The following is a 22,580-nucleotide window of genomic DNA, read 5'->3' as shown; positions in this document are numbered from 1 at the left end:
TGAAAGCTCCGTTTGACTGCCACGCGACGAACGTTCCCCTCCTATCCAGAATAGCTGGAAACGTGGTACAATACAGAGGTCAAAGGTGAGATGGGAGGTCACTTGAAGGGATCTCAGAAGTCGCTCTGTGGCATTTCCAACACGAAGGGTCGCAATGCTCTGCAAGAGATCGCCAAGGATACTTCATCTCTCGTGACACGACACCGACAACAAATTTGTGGGAAAATTATTACTTTAAAATTATTAAATTTCGATTTAAAGCTTTCGTGACTGCAGGGATGCATATTCTTGGTTCTTTCGGTAAAGTCACGTAGAAGGGACATAATAATATAATAACAATAAAACGTAGAAGGGAAATAATAAAGTAAATAGCAAGCTTTTTTATTATTTCATTTCTACGTGACTTTACCGAAAGAACCAGGAATATTTAAAAGTATTGTGTTTGAACCGTTATAAAGCATTGTGTGTGTATATATGTTTTGGCGGCTTCTCAAAATCCCAGGTATGAGGATGCAGCCCATTAAAAGCCTGCCCCCTCCCCGCCCTGCGTTAATGCGGCCCTGGTCACTGGATCTGATTGCCCTGGATGTGAATGAACTCGGAATTCGAGACTCAACATGCCTGTCCGTGTAATACGTTTTCAATAAATTATGCGGTTTAGCGATGCAGCCACGAGTATACGGATAATAAATACAATTTTAACATCCCAAGAGGAGCCAGCGAAAGTACAAGCGATGTAAAAAAGAAAAAGAATCCCCACTAAAAATAATCAAATTGACATACATTGCATAAACACAAAGATCCCCCTGAGTAGACTTGTAGACGCACGCGCATGCATGCACAGAGCAAAATAAATATGCTCCCAGAGGACAAGAGGGGGCCCAGAAAGAGAACGATGCACTCGAATATCTGCACATGGCCCAGTTATTCTTTTATCTTTAATTCTCACTTGGCGTCCCCTCTACAGCGGTGGTGCCGTCCGGCTCTCAAAGCGCTCGACGATTTAATGCCCTCATGCCAGCCCTCCCGGCCAGTCCGCCCATCCGCCCGCCATCTCGCTCGCTCGCACGTCTACTAGCCCGCCCGCCCGCCCGCCAGCTCATCCGCTAGCTCGCCCGGTCGCTGGCTCACCCACCCACCTGCCCATGCGCTAGCGAGCTCACCTGCCTGCTAGCTCGCCCAATAGCTCATTTGCCCACCTGCCCGCCAGCTTGCTTGTCCACCTGCCCGCTAGCTCGCCTGCCTACTCGCTAGCCAGCTCGATCGCCCGCCAGCTCATTTTCCAGCTCACCCTCCTGCCTGGAAGGTCGCTCTCCCCCCCCAGCCCTCCACTCGGCCCGGCTGGGGGCAGTGACTCGGCTGAGCGGAAGCGCGCATGCCGCTTGTTACAGAGGTTCGCAGTTCGAGCCGAGCAGTCGCCCTCGTTAATATTTGACGGGCGTGTTATCATCATTATTATTGTAATTTCTACCCATAAATACTATTCGCTGATCTGCTTCACAGTGGACGTTGAAGATCCCGTGAGGAGTAGAAGGCCGTTGCGTGGCCGTGTCACAATCCAAATTTGAAACATTACCTGCAAATAATGCAATTTGGTACTGACAGACGATTACCCATGTGTGAAACACGGCATCTAAATGACAACCGTGCGCCATGAGAATGGCGTAAATACCAAACATACTAAATTATGTATTCATTATTAGTCAGCCACTTTTCCTGGAGGATCATATTATATTCGTAAAACAATCTAAAATCTATGCATTCGCATTTTCACGTTTTTCTGAAAGATCATAATAAGCAATACAGTAGTGCCAGTTCTTTCCGGAGGAACACCTCACAGAGTATATAAGACTGTTTCAGGAGGGTTCTTCCTTGGGGTTTTGGGTCAACATCACGAATGAGTGTGTGACTTCACGTAGAAGGAAACCGGAGTGGCCAGAGAAAACCCCACGCATTCTAAGGGATAACACTTTGAAGAACCACATAGACAGATTACATCCACAGGCTCGGTCCAGTGAGTGGAACAAATAAATTTTGTGGACTGCACCGCACACCACTTCATTGCCATCTCCTGGTGATAGGGATGAGTAAAGTCACGTAGGTATAAAATAAAATAAATCACGACGTTTCGGGTGCAACACAAGCTGAGGCAGCAGACTGTTTTAAAACAGTCTGCTGCCTCAGCAGCAGACCATGCTTTCCCACCTGATGACGGACGCTTGTGTTGCGCCCGAAACGTCGTGATTTATTTTATTTTATACCTACGTGACTTTACCGAAAGAACCAAGGAGTATTATCATATCCATTTGATCAAATCGCAGAGGATTATTTTTTATTTATTTTAACAAATGTTCAAAACTGACTGCCATTAACATTCATGCCTGCACGATTTCTATTTTGCAATGAATGTATGACTCTTTAACAAATAGTATAGGTGTTATCTCTGATAATTCATCAGTTATCTTTCATCTCATTTCACTCGGGGTTCTTGGTTGATTTCTGTAAATGTCACGTGAAAAGCAAGAATACAGAGAGATGTTAATCATTTTAATTTATACATATTTAACTTAAGAATAAACAATTGAAGTATTTTAATACCAGTGTAAACAAAATAATGAAACAACCATATGTTTCCTGACTTTTGGGCCACTCTGCATATATATATATATTTTTAACACAGTTGCTGAACGAAGGCCCGAAGGCCCAAAACGTCAAAGGGGCAATGAAAAAACTGCACCATCAAAGTCGTAACAGACGCAGATTGAACACGTTTTTTTTATTAAGAGCGGGGTTATTGTAAGAGTTCGTGAAAGGAGATGATCGGAGGGAATTCCAAATTGGAGCAAAGTGAGGGAATAGACTGGCTTCACATTTGCAGCAGCGTCCAACCTACACCGACGTTGTACACACAGGCCCACCTCCTCTATCTCGCCTGGCTTTCAAACAACACTGACAGTCACGGTCAATTACGTCCGTGAAAATGTTGTGCGAGTTACAAATTGCATTATTATTATCATCATCATCATCATTATTCTCACATTCTCACTCTCTCCTGTCTCTGACCTCTTTGCCTGCGTGCGTGACGGTTTGCGATGCCGGCGCTTGTAGATAGGCAGCAGTCCACAGAAATTAGCGCAGATGCACCCTTCTGCTTTTATTCAATTCATCTCTGTCGGTGTTCATGTTTCCAATCCGCATTTCACAGCGGATACTATGCATCGGTCTATTGCTTTCTATTATCAAGTTTTAATTGCACATAAGCACTCCAAGCTGCTCGCGCTCACCTCTTTATGCCATTGTTATGATTCCTGTTGGCCTTCAATGATTGCCATCGGTATAATAACACCGATGTGATTTCCAGTTTTATCCCTCGAACAAATATTCACATTTGCATATAAAACATTCGCTAGACTTCGTGGTTATAAATTAATCAAAAGTTTGTAGCCCTGTTTTATTTACATATATAAACCGTGGCCCCTTTCTTCAATGGAATTGAATTGTTGTAATGACCATCGTCTATGTGTCCCGAGATGATTCGTGTAAATTGGTTTTCGGGTTAGATCGCTTTGTGCTCGTGATGTCTAACCCAAAAAAACCAAAACAATTACGAATCATAATATTGGTTGTGAAAACCTGCGTGTTAAATTATCCGAGGTGGTTAACGCTTTTTCCATTCCTATTTACTTCCTCAAGTGTGGATACATTGGAACGTGGAGAGGACTGCGTGAGTCGTCCTGCGATGTCCTCCTCTCTCTTACACAGGGCGATGCACTGCTAGCTATGCGATTCATTCCTAACCCTCACGTTGCATATAACCTCGAATGCACTTGATCTCATCAGACCTCAGAAGCTAAGCAAAGCTTCAGCCTGGATAGCTCTCGGATGAGTGGCCACTGCTTATGACAGGAGTTGGGGCTGAAGAACCGCATGGTGGGCTGTAGAGGCCAGTGCGGTAAAGTCCACTGTTGTATAACGCTACCTCTATGCTCCAGTGTTTATATAACTTTAACTGACACGCGCCGAGCAGCTTGGTGAAGGATGGTCAAACAGCCGCCACGGACCGCACATCGTGGGGAGGCCGTCATCCAGCAGTGGATCGGCTGACGGCGCCGTGCACGTGCACGATATTGATTTCAGTAGCTCAACCGGAATACATTTGGGGAGAGGGGGGGGCTGGTAAGGGGGGAGGCGGGGGCGGAGGAATAAAATAAAATAAAAATCCAATGCAAAAAAAAACGAGGATGCCAGATGCCACTGTTTGATACATGGGGCAATTGAGGGGAGCTGTACATCGGCTCCCGCCCTCCTTCCTGCAACACCGGGGGCGCCTCACTCTGCCACCCTCTTTAATCTCTGTTTATGTTGGATTCCCCTGGCCTCTGGCTGCGAGCAGGTCTCTTCTTGGAGGAGCCACGTGATCTGGGCTACGCGGGGCTCGGGGAGCAGGCGGAGAGCGCGGAGGCGCCGGATGAGGCGCCCGCCTTGCCGCTTCCCGGTGAGGCGCTCGCACGATCACCGTGACGTCGCGTGGTTTTGGTGCCTGGGGGTGCGATTAATAAAATTGGTGCCCCCTGGACAATTTTTCCCACCATCACCCCCCCACCCACCCCACCTCCTCTTCTTGTAGCCCAGCATCTGGGTCTCTTCAGCCCATGGTCTCCGATGATGCAGATGATCTGCCTGCACACTTCATATCTATGCCACCCGCATACGAGATCCCACAAGCCCGAGCAGCTTTTGTCAAGTAAAATAATGACCAACTAAATAATACACAACTAACCAACTAAATAATACAATACATAAACAAAAAGATATTTGCTCAGAGAATGGCATTTTCAACCTCCCGTCTTTTGGGGCCCACCACCGTCACCAGTTTGGCGATCCATGTTCATTAATACTTTGTCCGATTGCTATGTAAATGAGCTATCCATTTGTATGCAAACGAGTGTTATTAATTGCATGCATCTGTTGATGGAATTGGAAAGTGCCCAGGACTAATCTCCGTGGACTAAGGGGTTGGGAACATGGGGGTTGAAAGGTCGCACCGGTGTGTGGCGTTTTGCCTCGGCCGTGCTAATGACGCGTTCGAGAAAAGACGCGTGCGTTTTATGTTGAGCGGTGGGTGTCTCTCCTGATTTTTCGTCATCGAGAGACCCATTGTTTTCTTCAAAGATGCCAGTGGAGGTATCGTGCCCGGGACAACAAGCGCGTCCACCGGTGAGATGGAGCGACGGAATCTGCTTGTGTGCGGGGAGCTCGGTGCCATTGTTACATTGCAGGCTTGTGAGAAATGACAACAGCTTAGGCCTTCATCCAGCAGCGGATTGATCGTGGCTGCTGCTGGTATGCATGCGATCGCTTCTTTAGCCACCATCCGGCACGCTTCCCAGTGGCCGCGAGAACGTGGTACGAGACCCCTTGCAAGCCTTGCAAGTCGGGGCTTAATGGAGGATGTGGACCCTGCGCCCAATCCCATATGGGGACGCTGCTGAAGGCGCGGGGCATAGGGGCAGGGTGACTGCGCTTGAGGACTGGCGGAAATCACTACTCTTGTCAGAGAAATGGAGAAATGTGCGCAGCATTCTTCACTGTCAGCGGTCCCTCATTGCAACATGAGGGTATACTTTAAAATGGAGTGCTGTGCGCATAGTGTGTGTTTGGTTTATGCACCAGTGTAATGAATGAACTATTTCAATGTGTAATGGAAATGGGTTTTTTTTGCCTTTGGTAATTAGTGTAAAAGCGCATGCAAGTATTTGCTTTCAGTCGAAACTTTTATTTTTATTTTTTTTACTTTAATGAGTTTCGCCACAAAATTGGTAACGCATCAACTCCGGCGAAGATTGAGTTTTTAATTAAGCATGCCTTTTCCACTCTCGCTAGAATATGAATCCGTCAGCTGCTGAAGAACACAGCTGGGTCATGTATTTATGTATTCATCAGCAACCGTGCTACTTCGCATCGGCGATAGTGGGGGAACGCGTCACAAACACGAAGTAAAAATGTTTTTCGTGCTCCAAAAAGTGGACGTGCGTAAAATAAAATGCGGCAAAAGGCACCGCACTAACAAAAGGAGTGTGCCGTGCAGTGTGACCACATAGCCTGCTCACGAGTTAATTAAATTGGCTTCTCTCACCATCCTGGCTGCTTGTCTATCTGCTCCCGTGATAATTCCGCCTCATTGTGCACGGATGATCCCAAAGGCTCTCCCTTCCATGTGGACGGGGAGCTTTCTGCCACGCTGATTTCTGAGACGCTCGCTCCTTCTTGCCAAATTCGGAGCCGCGCTAATGGCTGTGTTTACCTCCGCGTGTTTGGCTGTGATAATTAAGAGGGGTCGTTTTTCATATCTTTTTTTTTACACGTTGGATTTTTCACGAAGTTTATTTATTCCCTTATGGGCTTTCGGCTTTTGGGCTTTCATGGAATCAGGCAAAGGTTCCGATTGCAGCCCTCGTAGAGTACTGCAGCGCCCCGCCCCGTGGTAGATAATGGCCTACGGCAGGAGGTTTCACCAAAGTGCTTCTGAAATCTCTTCATGCGAAACCCTTGTTTTTAATTCACCCTTTAAATTCACAAACGAGGGGGCGCATCTGCACACATGCCCTGCTACAGGGAAAGCTTTGTCTCGTGCCAGGATAACCGATATTTTTATTCCCAGACCTGGGATTTAACTAAAACTTGATCGAAAGTCCAAATCTAATGTGATGGTCTATTTTTGTGTGCGGTCACTAGCGATGGAGCTGACACCATCAACTCCCTACACTTGAGAACTCCGGTTTAAACATGCACGGTCGGCTGCAACCGGCATTCAAACCCAGGTTCCCAGCATTGGCGGCTCAGTGATATATCCCCGTGAGTCACTCGGCCACCTCATATTTATAGCGATTGCTAAATAATTATGGATCACGCAAAGAAATTGGTGCCAAAAACATAGTTATTACACCCATAACCTTTGATGACATTTGTTATAATTGGAAAGCAAATTGTCGTAAAAATGTATTGTTTTCAATAATTGGGCAGGCTTTGAAACGTAGCACAACAATGCCAATGACGATGTCAGTTTTGAGGACGTGTAACTCGGACTTGCACGCGAAAATAAATACTCGTCATAAATCTGGACCCTTAAAATCGAGTTCCTATGAAACCGTACGATCCGGAAAAATGTAATAAGCGCTGTGTCTAGAAACCGGGGATACACGCACAAAAAAACTGACGTACACTCACCCCAGTGCTCTAAAGCATCGTCCCCTCTAGGGCAAAACTAATAAACATTTAACACGAGAGCGTTAATCCACAGGAAACCTCATGGAATAATGAAATAAACTGACAAAGAGCTGATAAGTCGGCATAATAAATTATTTGAGGGCTGCTCATGCTTTGCCACTGATGGACGGGGCACGCGGCAAAAAATAATTAGACAGCACATGTAGGTTTAGCCGCAGCTCCAATCAGCACGGTTGGCTATTATGGTGTGAAAGAAGTTCAACATGCGTACGTACAGGTGAGAACTCAGGAGACCAGGACGGCATCATGTGCAAGAGTTGTTGTACGCTTTGGATCTCCGATAAGGCGCTTTAGTCTGGGCTATTGGGAGTGCTTTGGCATTTACACGGATTCGTAAGAACCCTAAAAGTGGTGATGTTAAGACTTACAGAACTTGCAGCCAACCCCCTGTACTTATATACATTGGTAAAAGGTATTTCTTAACTTCATTGTTTTAAACTAATTGTTATCACCGGTAAAACATTTGTACGTGCTAATATAGCATTTAACGACTACAGAACAACCATATGTACGGTTAATTACAGAAATAACGTTGAGATGTAGAGCAGCGGGGGTGCGCTGTGGTTAGCGCACTGATCTCCGATCTCAGCCACTTGAGTTCGATTCCGAGTCACGGCTTAGAGCAGTGGTGCGTTACATCTGAACGGGTCCTGCTCCCAACTGCGCTGCTGCACCGCTAACCCGCATTGACCGGCGATGTGAAGCATGGTCAAACCACTCTGTGTTGAAGGATTTTTTTAAGTATCGAAAAATAACACTGGATAATCCACGGGAAAAAAATGCGAAATATAATTTTCCACAAAACAAAGCCACGTCGTTACAGCTCCGCACAGCTCCGCTGTGAACTTGTTTTGTATAAATTCTACCGTGCTGTAGAATAAAAAAATGGACACAAATCTTACCTCCGGATTTCCCTACAGCTCTGCTCCTGCAGCTCTGCTTCAGCTCATTTTGGGTTTGGCATCTCGAGTGGACCACGATGGGGCCTGCCTTGTTTTTTCACTCGTCTCCACCGTACCATTTGAACTGTAAACATTTGTTTTGAGCGAGAAAATCGAGAATAACTACGTAATATTGACAGTTAAAAGTATGGTTTCAGTATTCTCCCGAGCCTAAAATTGTTGGGTCTGCGGCTCATGTTTGCAGAGGTATAAAGAGATACAGAGAAGAAATATAGAGGGGGAACCATTCATATATAATCCCACTAATATAGTACTGTAGGGAGACACGAAGGCGAACACTCAATTTTATTTCAAAGCCTCTTCATGTCCCCCACCAGACTCAATACACTTACGAAATCTGTTAACACTCTTCACTAAAAGATATGAAGCTGGTCACTTTTACAATATTCACTCACCTGTCGAGAAGAAAGTCTGAGGATCATTACAAATTGGTGGGGCGTCTGTAAGTGGTAAAGGTAGAGGTGCAGCTCCGCAATTTCTTGGTCTCGTGCCACTGCTGGCAGGAGGGGCTTCCAGCTCGACAAGAATTTATATTTGGTTCTTTCGGTAAAGTCACGTAGGTGAAAATAAAAATTACAAATAACTAAATCACGACGTTTCGGAGGCAACACGGACAAGGCCTTGCCTTGCCTTTTTTTATTTTCATTTTCACCTACGTGCCTTTACCGAAAGAACCAAAGAGTAGGGATCCTTGCAGTCACGAAAACTTCAAATCTAGAATCGACCGGACTTTATAAAACCCATCCGGAGGCTATTTATACAAACTCTCTTCCATGCTGACTAGACATCTCGGAAGAGGTGGCAGTACCCACGTTTTACCCCACCACACGCCACCTTCCGATCGACTAAACTGCGGCTGGGTACGCACGGAGACGGTGGAGTCTACGAAAGCTTGCAGCGCTGTTTTCAACTTTCCCGCACTAGGAGATTAAATCAATCGGCCGAGCCCTGCATTGCAAGTCCCGTGGGCCAACCATTACACCACAACAGCATCCTTTTGTATCACTCCGGATCACCCTGTGTTTATGACAGACATTCACCATTTCCCCCTTCTGGGTAGGAGCTGAAATTGAGTGGCATCAATAGGAAACGTCGTGTATGTGGCACACTCTTTAGATAACCGACAAACTCGTGGCGTGTTAATCTTGAACGACGGCACTCGCTGGCGAGCAGTAGACTGAGGATGCGTTCCTCTTTTTAAATCCTTTATATTAAGTTCACTTGCGTGCTTGCTTGCTTGCTTACGACCGTGCAAATCTTTCGGTCGTTTTTTAACCCACTTCCCGTGATCCAATCGAGCTGACATTTTCCACACAGACTCGTTGTGAGTGACAATTTATTTTCGTGAAAATTTTTTCCCAACATTTTACACTTTTTAGGACAAAAATATTATATTTAATTACCAATTGCTTAATGCTGCCATGCAATCATCTGACCCATAGGTAGCAGCCAGAGGTGTGGACTCGAGTCATGCGACTTGGACTCGAGTCAGACTCGAGTCATGATTTTGATGACTTCAGACTCGACTTGGACTTGCCTCATCTTTGACTCGACTTGACTCGGGACTCGAGAGCAAAGACTTGAGACTTACTTGTGACTTGCACAACAATGACTTTGTCCCACCTCAGAGGTGTGGACTCGAGTCATGCGACTTGGACTCGAGTCAGACTCGAGTCATGATTTTGATGACTTCAGACTCGACTTGGACTTGCCTCATCTTTGACTCGACTTGACTCGGGACTCGAGAGCAAAGACTTGAGACTTACTTGTGACTTGCACAACAATGACTTTGTCCCACCTCAGAGGTGTGGACTCGAGTCATGCGACTTGGACTCGAGTCAGACTCGAGTCATGATTTTGATGACTTCAGACTCGACTTGGACTTGCCTCATCTTTGACTCGACTTGACTCGGGACTCGAGAGCAAAGACTTGAGACTTACTTGTGACTTGCACAACAATGACTTTGTCCCACCTCAGAGGTGTGGACTCGAGTCATGCGACTTGGACTCGAGTCAGACTCGAGTCATGATTTTGATGACTTCAGACTCGACTTGGACTTGCCTCATCTTTGACTCGACTTGACTCGGGACTCGAGAGCAAAGACTTGAGACTTACTTGTGACTTGCACAACAATGACTTTGTCCCACCTCAGAGGTGTGGACTCGAGTCATGCGACTTGGACTCGAGTCAGACTCGAGTCATGATTTTGATGACTTCAGACTCGACTTGGACTTGCCTCATCTTTGACTCGACTTGACTCGGGACTCGAGAGCAAAGACTTGAGACTTACTTGTGACTTGCATAACAATGACTTTGTCCCACCTCTGGTAGCAGCCATCTCAAGCCAGAGGACGAGAGGACTCTAGCGGCCACGCATATAAAGGATTTATAGTGAAAAACTTTGTTTTTACGGGTTATACTCGTTAAAGCCACTTTTCACGTGTGACCTTCGGCACAGGCATCTCTGCATCATCCAATTATTGGCTTATTTGCCAATGACTAACCACGACTCTAGCCCGAGCTCCGACCCTGATCCTAACTCGCACGAATCAACTTGGTCAATTATAATAAATAATAAATGATATTTACCGCAAATCAGTTTTGGGCCCCAGATTATTTGTGGAACAATCGGTGTGCATAGCATAAGGCACAGCATCAGACTATCCAGTGTCAGTTGCTCTTGAGGGTGACCCCTGAAGATGAGATTCAATGAAGTCGCGACTGCTTCCATGTTGTCCCATTTGATTAAAAGTTGCTTCGGAGAGAACTTTAATCTGGAAAAGGCTCAATTGAACGAAAAGCAAGTGATTGTGCCATTTCCTCTCGGCAATTGAAAACAAAAAACCCCTAGGAGGAGACCGGGTGGCTCTGATCCAATTAGTGAGCCAGTACCGCTGAGAACCTGGGTTCAAATTCAGGTTACAGCTGCCTATGATTGAACTGGGCCCTCAATTGTACGGCGTTGATAATCTCAGGGCCAGTCACCAATGGTGTACACGAAAAAACTAAATTAATTAGTTTCACTTAATTTGGCTAATTCTAGCTCTAAGCAAAAATAAACAAACCGGGTTTGATTAATATGCAGGGAATTAAAAGATGTGCCCCTTGCGTGGATGAAGAGGTCTTTAAAAAGTAACCTCCGAAGCAGTTCTGTGACGTCGTCTTCCATGGGCCGTTCCCGGATACTGGGTGATGCACTGCAAGCTGCAGAGATTTGATTGTAATATATAACCCGTAAAAACAAAGTTTTTCACTATAAATCCTTTATATGCGTGGCGGCTAGAGTCCTCTCGTCCTCTGGCTTTAGATGGCTGCCACCTATGGGTCAGATGATTGCATTGCATCATTAAGCAATTGGTAATTAAATATAATATTTTTGTCCTAAAAAGTGTAAAATTTTTGAAAAAAAATTTCATGAACATTAATTGTCACGCACAACGAGTCTGTGTGGAAAATGTCAGCTCGATTGGATCACGGGAAGTGGGTTAAAAAACGACCGAAATATTTGCACGGTCGTAAGCAAGCAAGCGAACTTAATATAAAGGATTTAAAAAGTCATCATCGTACGAGATGATACCCAATATCACGGTTGCAATATATTTCGGATGGTGGAAACCCACTAAAATTCAAATTCCTCCTGAGCTACAGTGTTATTTAATGAATGCTACTTTGTACGATACCGTGTTGAGTGAAATGGTTCTGTGCTACTGCAATGGCTCTTTCATAAGTGGGTGAGATAAGTGGATGTGTCTGCTTGTGCAGCTATGGGGAGACAAAAGGAGGGGAGGTCCTGTGCTCAGAATTAATAAGCGGACTTTGCCCACCCTGGCCTCGCCGTGTCAGCTGTTCCATCCAAGTCATCTTGTCCGCTCAGGGGATGGCCCTAAGCCAGACGAGGAAAGCGAATTTAATTAAAAATTGGACATCGTTTGATATTGCTATTGAACCGGTATAGAATATCACCTCGTATTCAAGCCATTGCGGAGTTTGCTGCAGGAACACAAACGCGTTCGCATTCATGGACTTGGGACGAGGATAATAAAAATTATAATTGGATGCCACGGTGGTGAATTGTTGACTACATCGCCTGGTATACCGGAGGTTGTGGGTCCGATCCTGACCCTGATGTCTGTGTATTTGGAGTTTGCGTGTCTCTCTCCCCGTGATCGCATGGATTTTTGCCCTGGTCTTTCGGTCTTTCCCTCCACATTTAAAATCAACGTCATGCGTTTACAGTATTTGGCAGCTGTAAATTTCCACGCGATAAGCCACTTTCGTTGAGGTTGCATTTGTGACCAGGTCGCTTCTGACAAAGGGCCGTATAGCTCAGTGGACCTTAACGTGGTAAAAAAAAAATGTTCCATAATTTTTTATTTTTTGTGCATACATCCGGGTGGGGGGGGGGATGGGACAATTTTGTTTCGTTCAACAGAACCCCAACGTCGTCCACACAATGGATAGGGCAATGGAAGTCAGCGGTGATTTCCATGAACGTCACAAAGCGCGCGCGCGCGCGTGCGATGTCTGCGCGCGCGGGCACAATTAATTTTATATTTATTGAGGAGACGAGGTCGGTGCGGGATGATTGAGTTAATAAATCAGGTTATGTGTGGCTGAATCGATTGCGGGCTTGTTGGCTGAGACATCAACGCTTGTACCTGGAGTTCATTTGTGCCAAAGGCGTATTTATCTTTGTAAATCCACCCTAATCTAGCATATCCATCAGAGGATTAGCGTTGTCTTATTTCAATAGTTAACCACACTTATAAATCTAACACGTCCTGTTTCCCGTGTCACAGTGTATTAGTTACAGTATAATGCGTGTACATGCGTGTGTGCAGTTGTAGGGAGCGGTGGTGTAGCGGTCAGCGCGCTGCGCTATGAACCTGGCCACCCAGGTTCGATTCTCGTTTACGGCCAACACCGGTGATGATTATCTGAACCGGTCCTGGGCCTCCCCTAGGTCGACTCTGCCTCAAATGAGTACCTGGTGCGGTGTGTAAACATCGCCACTAGGGAGACAAAGGCGGCCAGGCGTGGTGCTGGCCACCCACCCCCTCGTGTGCTGTTACGGCCTTCATAGGTGCTACTCGCTAACAGCACTTTCCCCAACAGTCTGTTTAGGCTATACGGGGGATCGTTGTCCTTATTAATAAATTAATACATGGTGTGAAATGTAAACATTGACCTTGGGGAGACAAAGGTGGCGCTGGTCTCATCACTGTCTCGTGTACGATACACGCATAATCTGCCCCCAGCGGTATAAGGCTAAACGGGAATGTTTGTCTTTGTGTGTGCTTGGTGTCTCGCATTGTGAGCCTGAACATTTGAGTTAAAATCCCAGCCACAGGTAAAATAATGCGCAAAGAGGTAACTGAAACTCCCCTGGTCATCCCCTAAGTTGACTTGGCCTAAAATTCATATTTGCTCCCACCCAGCGGCCTTGAAGACGTCTTGTGTGGGTGTGCGTGCGTGCCCCCCTACTGTCAACTTGCTTAATTTTATACGCCCGGCACTCCGCTCGTTGTTGTGAGCGTCGCTCCTCTGCCCTTCGCTGTTGCTGGAGGGCGACTGCCTCCAACTGCCCAGTAGCGTCCTTCACGAGCCTCCTCCACAGAGGCCGATCTTGACACCGCTGGTACCAACCATCGGCAAATCCAATTTGTGGTTATGCGCGTATGTATGTACACGCCTGCTTGTATCTCTGTTTTTTTTTTGTAAATGCACGCGCGTTTTTTATCGACAGGTGCTGACAGAGGATTTAAAATTTAACGTGAACCTGAAAACTGTGAGCAAAGCAGATCCAAGAGACTGTTGTTGTATTATTAATTATCATGGGTTGTTTAACGCACAAGAGCCTAGCTGAACCTCAAGACTATTTTTTCAGGAGTTTCTTGCCAATTTATCTTTGCAGTCGGGTACAATGACTACGATCCCAATGACTACGATCCCAATGCAGTAAATTGTGATAATATTCCATCAGCGGGATATTTTTCCGAGACCAGTTTACATCTTACTGTTAGGTTATTTCGGTAAATCTGGCTGTGACGGTCCCACCTGATGACGAAGACTTGTGTTGCCTCCGAAACGTCGTGATTTATTATTTTATTTCTATTATTATTTCTATTATTCTTATTGTATATAATTTTTCTAATTTATTTATTTTTCACCTACGTGACTTTACCGAAAAAAACCTAAGAGTATGAATCCTTGCAGTCACGAAAGCTTCAAATCTAGAATTAAGTTTACATCGTGTGTGTTTTTATAACAATGTTTAGCTTTCAGAGGAAACTTGTTTGACTCCGGAGGAAACCCACTCAAATCAAGTTTGAAACCCACACAGCTCCGTAACAATGCATTTTTTTGCCAGTACCGAACAACACATCGGAGTGATGCATATTGTACAGCACAACTGCGAAAAAACCTGTACAGTAGTCGAGCCAAAATGGACTTCAAAAGCTGCACATTGTAATCGGGTGTGAGAACCAACGAGATTTTGTACAATACAGCAGCACCGGGGCTCGGAAGGAAGGGGATGAGGCTAGAGAGCGGCTTTGTGTGCGGCACGTCGGCAAGAGAATACAATTCCTCCCGTTTGCGAGCTCGAGAGGCGAGCAACAACACAATGCAGAGCGGACACGCCGGCGAAATAAACTCGCAGCGGCGGCGCAGGCGAGAGAGGGCGAGGGCACGAAGACGTTTCTTGTTCACGTTCTTGTTTTGTTGCGGTTGCACCCGAGTCAAGAGCCGCATGGCTCACAGGGTTATCTCCATCTCCATATATATAAAAGGCAAAGTTGTGATTGTGCGTGTCTGTTCAACATGTTTAGCGTACTTCCCGACATGCAACAAACTGGACATTTTCCATGTGGGTACTTTCCAGACTCTACACCATGCAAAAATTATAAAAATACACTTTTTGGGGGGGGGGCTCAATAATGCATATATTTTTTGCACGGCAAGTGAACTGTGACGTTAAATCTGTCACGTGACCCGCGCACTTGGAAGCGTAACGCAGTGTAGTGTATGGTTAGCGCGCCCGGTGACCCGAGTTCGATTCCCGCTCACGACCAGCACCGATGACGATTATTTTAACCGGTCCTGGGCCTCCCTCAGGTCGACTTAGCCTGGCGTGTGAACATCGCCACTGGGGAGACAAAGGCGGCCGGGCGTGGTGAATCCAAGTCCCGGGCAAAGCCGGGTAGTACAGCTAGTATACCACCTAATAAATGAAACTGAACAAGGGAGTGACGATTAGACCGAGGTGTCGCAGTGCCCGGGACGTGTCGGGTGGAATCGTCAATAAGGCGACGTGGCTTTTGTTGTTGTTGTGTCGGGGGGGGGGGGGAATCGGTGGATGTTTAAAGCAGCTCGTTTGAACGTGATTGCGTGCCGCGGCGGGGCAGTAATGACTGTGTTTAAAAAAAAACGGCAATGTCTCCCCCCGTCTACTACGGAGAGGTCGTGTCGTTCCTTGTGAAGGCGCATGCCTCACTGTGACCCAGGGTGAAGTAGGCAGCGCCACTGGGACACGCAGCTCATTACGACGCCGCTGTGCCATTCCCGATAGTTCTTTGATTGTTTTGGGTTATTGTTCCCCCCCCCAACTCGTTCCCTTTAATGTGCTCGGCATGCATCATTGCCAATGTTAATTATACTCAAAATTGTTTTGAACTGTTGGCTGCAATTGAAGTGTGCCATTCGTGGCTTTCATTTGATTAAAACAGAGTGGATTTTTATTTGTATTTCCTTGCCCGGAGGGGGAGCAAACGCGATGGATAATGAAGAGACGCCAAAAAAAAACTGTTTTATTTTTTTATGAAGGTGGAGGCGGCTGATTGGGCTGCTGTACTGAAGGATGCGTGGCTGCAGCAGATGGGGCGGGTGGTTGGGGATTGAGAGAGTGAGAAGTCTGCATGACGAGTGGTAGCAGTTCATCGTTACAAACACGTGCACGGCGCATGTACGCCATATTAACCGTGGCGGTGTCACGGTAATGCTACACTTACATTTCGCACGACCCAAGGCTCAATTCTTTCAAGTCAGACACCCAACACCAATGGCAAGCGATATCTGAACCTGACCCTAGGGCAGGGGTCGGCAACCAAAATAACAAGAAGAGCCATTTCTTTCCAATTCGGTACAAAATTCAGTATTTCAAGAGCCGCAATGCATCTGAGTACATACTGTACATACGTACATATCGTCAAGAAGCAGCCCGTAAAGAGCCGCATGCGGCTCCGGAGCCGTAGGTTGCCGACCCCTGCCCTAGGGTGAATAGCCTCAGATTGACATCCCATTTGTGTCTTTGTCAGTAAAAAGGTAAAGGCGCTGACAATTGCTTGCCCATGCAGCTGCTCGCGGGAGGGCCTTCTCTAGATCGAGCCCTCGAGGGTATGTTAGCCCCCACATCAGTGGCTCTTCGTGACAAGGCCCGCAGGCCACTGGCAAGCCCCTTGGTGGCCTCCAATGCAGTCACTGACGTGCGACCCACGACAATGCACAAATGTTGAAATACACACAACACCTTGCAGGCAGTGTGGCGGCCCTCGCACTGATGACGTCTTAACGGGCGAAAGTGCCCCCCCCCTCGCCCGCACCTGAACATGAGTGAAGAACATTGGTCTACACGCTGAGCCAGATATCTTTTGAAGAGGTTGGGAGCACCCACAGTTAACCCCACCTCACACGACCCGCTCATCAACTGACCGCGGTGGACCCATTTATATCGCGCAGAGGAGACAGGTGTCGGTAAATATCGATTTAAAGCTTTCGTGACTGCAGGGATTCATCTTCTTGGTTCTTTCGGTAAAGTCACGTAGAAGGGAAATAATAAAATAATAAAAATAAAACAATAAAATAATTCTCACGGGGTTTCATCATATTATGCACGGGCATAATATGACTTTGAAACCCCCCGCCCACCTTCTACGCATTCCACAAGTAGTACTAATCCCATATCTGCATTTCCCATAAATATGCTAAATTCCTCTTGATATGCAAATTCTTTTGTCAAGGCGCTATTCCCCCTCCAACCCAGCTTAAATATACGCTCCAAGCCTGGGGTGTTTCATTCAGACGCTGTCTTCCCGACAGACCTGTTCTTCACCTGAGGACGGCTGCTTGCGTTGTGGCCGAAACGTCGTGAGAATTCTTTTATTATGTTTTATTTTTATTATTTCCCTTCTACGTGACTTTACCGAAATGACCAAGAAGAGGTGTCAGTAATTCAAGGATCTTGACGGATTATTTGATACCGCTGCCAGTCACGTGACCACTGGATTTGCAAGTGCAGCGTTCGAATTGTCACAGGACGAGAGCGTGCCTTTGTTAGAGTTGGAGTAGACGAATGTGGCTGTGCGTGTACAACGCCACTGTTGGCGGTCTCACGGTCTCACACGGTGGCTGCGAACAGAAATTTGATAAATAGTTCACCTGGTATAATAATGTCAAGTAGTTGTGCTTTTTTGGGGGGTTATAGCCACCTTTTAACCGTGATGTCATCCATTATCTAATATGAGCCATACTTCATTACGTTTTGTCACGCTCCAGTTCGAAGTCTTTAAAGTAAAATTTGTGCTAAAAATAAAATTGCTCGCTTTATCACAGTTAACCTTATCTTGGAAAAATGCATAATAGAATTAAATAGTCATGTAAGATTAATGGTAGGTGGTGGATTTTATATATATTATATATATAAAAATAGACTTGACTATTATCGGTATAAATTAGAGCACATTACAGAATGCCACAACACCACCCTGTGGTTATTGCCAGTGTAAAATTAACTTAATAGTTTATTTTTCGATAAATATTCGTATTTGTTCTCAACAACACTGGCACCGCCGTTAAGATTGTGAACATCGTCGTCTCTGTCTTTGTTTTTAAGTGTTTTATCTCATAGAGCACACTTTATATATTTATTACCTGTGTAGGATAAATGTAGGGGTTGAGTGTGTGGTGCGGTACAAACCGCGCCGTGCTCAACAAAAACTGGCGACCCAAGTTTGATTCTCCCGGACACTGTCCTGCATGGCCTGGATTTTTTTCTCCGGGTCCTCCGTTTTTTTCCCCCTCCACATTTTTAATCAACGTGCGATTAGATTATTTGGACGATTTTGCTGCTACACGTGATAAGCCTCTTCGTCGAACTATCATTTGTGGCCCGGTTGCTTCTGAAAATGAAGCTAATAGCTCAGTGGGCTTTACCTGGTCAAATATAAATACTTTTATTTTTTTGGCGAATTTGCTTACCTTTCCTATTCTTTGTACTCCCATCGTGTTTTTATATAGTTTTTTTGTTGTTGTAACTTTCTAACCTGCCCCTACTGAACATCTGTGAAAACAGCTTCATCGCTCATCGGATTCCTACTCCAGTATAATGATTATGACTCTGTATGGACAAAAAAAACAATCCCCTCCACTAACATGTGATATAAGGGAGGCCTGCATCCAGCATTGGATTGACAAAGGCACGTTAATATTTTGTATATATTGGTTGACTTAATATTATAAAAAAACAAATATGCGCATATATGCAGCCACTGCACGTTATGTATACTGCCTGTGTTTATTATTTGTGTCGTGTTTTCGCAGTGAAGGATTTTCATATTGACATTCAGGCCAGCATGCATAATTCACAAAAAAGTCCCTCTGAATTTTGCGTTTCGTGGTGTGTGTAATTTACAATTACAAGTCCTATTTTAATCGCACGTTGCCGTTGCAACTTGGTTTGGGCAAATTGGCATGGCTCTCAAATGACGCAGTAACCCAATACGGTACGGGAACTGTAAAACGTAATTATATTTTTTCGTACCTTTTTTGCTTCTATATATAATCATTTAAACCCATATGTCACTCAACTGCTGGGTGAATGCCTCCCCCATCCCATGTCAGTCATTCCGGTGTTTTTTTTTTACCATACTTCACCACGCAGGTCAATGCAAGTTTGGTGGTGTGGGGGGGGGGCAGGACCGTTTCAGATATCGCTCGCCACTGATGTTAACCGTTGCCGAGAATACAATTCAGCCGGTGCGTTAACCACTATGCCATTGCTCGACCTTGTATATACACACACACACACGTACCACAAACACGCGCATTGCCCTCACCGTGCGCGCCGCTTGGAAGGAGAAATTACGAGAAATCAGAGGCTTGCTAGACAATCATTTGAGCAAGTCTCAATCAAGGCTTCGAGGCGAAGACTTATCCGAGTTTCGTACGGAATTTAACCCCATCGGGCGCATGCACGTGAACAGACAGCAGGTAGCCCAGCTTCCGCGTGGGTCCTGAGGTTCACAGCTCGACACGGCAAGCATATGAATAAAACATTTGCGTTGCACATCGAGCGATGCTGCAATAACACTGCCTTAAAAGGACCACCGTAGTAAAAGGTGTATGGAAATTAATAACACTTGCAATTATTAATTTGCCTTAATCCGTTTTGCTTTTAAACATCAGCCAACGGCATAAGTTACATAGATGCATAATTTACGCTGAATATTCTCTGCAGTAATTTTACTTGTCCTCACCGTATTAAGAAAACAATGAATTTGAAGCAGCTACATTTATTTATCTCTCTCATGGAGGTTATTTTTTTTAATTAATCGCACGCGTTGGCGGGTCTATGTTTTGTGGCCACAATTACCCGCGATGGTTTTACATTCAATCGTTAACTTAATTAGCAATCTGTCTGTAAATCTCTTTCTAAACTGTTTCACCTGCTCGTTTACTGAGTTGAGCCTCCTTCATCCTGGCGCTGCAGTCCACAAGGGTGGTGCTAACAACAATGCCATTAGTGAAGGCAGGAAAGCTTCACCGAGTGTTCAAGGGTCTTGATCTGACGTGTTTGCTGTGTGGGAGGAAGTCGGAGTGACCGGAGGAAACCCACACACACGAGCGGGTAAACACTCTTAAACTTCGCACGGGCGGATGCAACCCGCTTGCTGTACTGCCTGCTCGTCTCCTCCACAGTGCTGGATTACGGTTCAAAGTGGCGCAATCGCCGTGGTGTCAAAAAGGTCAAAACCGATTGGTGCTGTGGATGGCAATGGTTGGTGCGTTCGACTTGCAATCCAGCGGGTCACAGGGTCGATCTCCCGGTCGCGATCGTTGAAACAATGCTGAAAGTTCCTTACATCCCTCCGCCTAGCAGCGGCATACACGAGTATAGCCACGATTAGTCGATCAGTAGGTCACGTGTGGTGGGGTAAAGCGTGGGTGCTCCAACCTCTTACAACAACATCTGGCCAGAGTGGAAGAGTAGGCCGACACACGCTCGCGAGGGGTGTCTCTGGAGCTCCCTATCGCATGCAGTAGATTGAGCAAGAGATTGCAGGGCTGCGCTTCATACCTTGTTTAGCACAGCAATTGCTCTACCACCACTGTAAGAGTGGCCAAAAGAGCCGCTATAATTGCAGATTCATCATGGGCCGCGCTTGGCATGGCCAGCAATGCCACGCGGGGAACGGGGATGAAAGCGATCGCGGTTGAATAATTCCAACGAGGCTGCGTCTCGTAGTGCGCTCAGCACGAAGCCAGGTAACTTCGGATTGCCGTCCGTGAAGGTTGTTCCAACGTTAGGGAGGGCGACGCCTGACAAATTAGCGGAGGTTTTTTTTCTCTTTCTCAAGGTCGGCTTTGCGCACACGGCAAGTCGGGGGGGGCGGGGGGGGAGAAGACCCACGGCCGCTTTCGTTCTCGCCAAACGTGCGCGGGATATTTCACTCACGCGTCGGAGGTTTCGTTCACTTTCCTTTTCCGAGCACCTGGGAACGGTGCCACTTAAGCGTTTTTAGCTCACGTGCAGGCACTCAAGCGGGGCTTCATCTCTCTCTCTCCTCTCTCTCCTCTCTCTCTCGCCGTGAAATGGTCCAGGCAAACGGCCTCTCCAAGGGGTGCGTGTCGGAGTTGCGCGGGGCTGCGAGGCGGAGGGTCTCAAAGGCCACGTTCCCTGCCTGCATGAATTAGACGCGGAGCGTTTGGTGCTGCTGTTGCTGCTGCGTTAGCCGCGGTGCTCATGCACAAGAAATCATAATCATCATCGTACTGTAAATGCGACGCATTTGTCAATAAGACTGTGGCCTTAAAATGAAAAAAATATATAAATGAGAGGTGACGCTTGGGGCAATAAACCTTTCTCCATGCGCTACGAAGCAGTCCCCTTTACCTGAAGCCGTCGTCCGTTATAGGTCTGTGTCACGTTGAGACCCGACAGGAGGGTTGTTGACGAAGCTGTTCAGCTAGCACAAATTCAGCATGAATTAGGACGGGCTTCATATTCAGCAGTCAAAGCCTCGCAGCGTTCGCAGGTGGCGTGGGGCCCGCTGTGTTTTACACAGGGGTCACGTGGTGGGAGGCTGACCTTTGCTTTGTGTTACACGAGGGGTCATGCGGTGGGAGCTTTAACTTTCCTCACACGGCTCGCCAGAGCGACAGACGGCTCGCATGCCGTCGAGGGTGGGTTGGGCTTCGGAGAGAGAGAGAGACGGGTGATACCGTGGCGTGGCCTGCGTGTGTATGTACGTGTGTGTGTGTATGTACGTGTGTGTGTGTGCATGTACGTGTGTGTGTGTGTATGTACGTGTGTGTATGTACGTGTGTGTATGTATGTACGTGTGTGTGTGTGTACGTGTGTGTGTGTACGTGTTTGTGTGTGTACGTGTGTGTGTGTGTATGTACGTGTTTGTGGGGAGCGGTAGTGTAGCGGTTAGCGCGCTGCGCTATGAACCCGGCGACACGGGTTCGATTCCCGCTCACGGCCAACATCGGTGACGATTATCTGAACCGGTTCTGGGCCTCCCCTAGGTCGACTCAGCCTCAAATGAGTACCTGGTGCGGTGTGTAAACATCGCCACTCGGGAGACAAAGGCGGCCGGGCGTGGTTCTGGCCACCCACTTTCTCGTGTGCCGTGCTGGCCGTCATGTGTGCTCGCTAACAGCACTTGCCCCAACAGTCTGTTCAGGCTATACGGGGTATCTTGTGTTGAACTTCTTTCGTACCGTACGTAGCCAACCGTGCCAATTGAATGGTGTAATGGATAGTATCACTGGACTTGCAATGCAGATGTAACCAGGTCAATCAATCAATGCAGTTGAAAGAGTGGTGCAAGCTTCTTAAATCCTTTCCACCACCACCTCTATACAGACCATCAGTGTAAGGGGAAATCCATTGAGTACGTACGCATGGAGGGGGGAGGGGGGTTAACCCAAATGCGAACGCTTGCGTATGGGGGGGTTTACTGACAATGTGCGTCGCATAGGAAACAGGGGGGGGGGTGGGTTGAAGCCTCGGGGTGTAATAATTTGTCTACATTGACCGGTGGCGGACT

At 46.6% G+C, this 22,580-nt stretch overlaps 1 protein-coding gene across 1 annotated transcript in view; it reads left to right on the top strand.

The window, feature by feature from the left end:
- Positions 1-22,580, top strand: part of DISP3 (dispatched RND transporter family member 3) — a 192,045-nt gene that overhangs the window by 83,840 nt on the left and 85,625 nt on the right. Inside the window, exon 12 of the mRNA XM_078869669.1 lies at positions 4,394-4,495. Coding sequence (XP_078725795.1) covers positions 4,394-4,495 — 102 coding nt within the window. The remainder of the gene's footprint in view (positions 1-4,393; positions 4,496-22,580) is intronic.

This window comes from Lampetra fluviatilis, chromosome 28 (genome assembly GCF_964198595.1).
Source record: "Lampetra fluviatilis chromosome 28, kcLamFluv1.1, whole genome shotgun sequence".
Lineage (NCBI taxonomy): Eukaryota > Metazoa > Chordata > Hyperoartia > Petromyzontiformes > Petromyzontidae > Lampetra > Lampetra fluviatilis.
The sequence above is the reverse complement of the archived record's forward strand: the minus strand, read 5'-3'. Positions and strand labels throughout refer to the sequence as shown.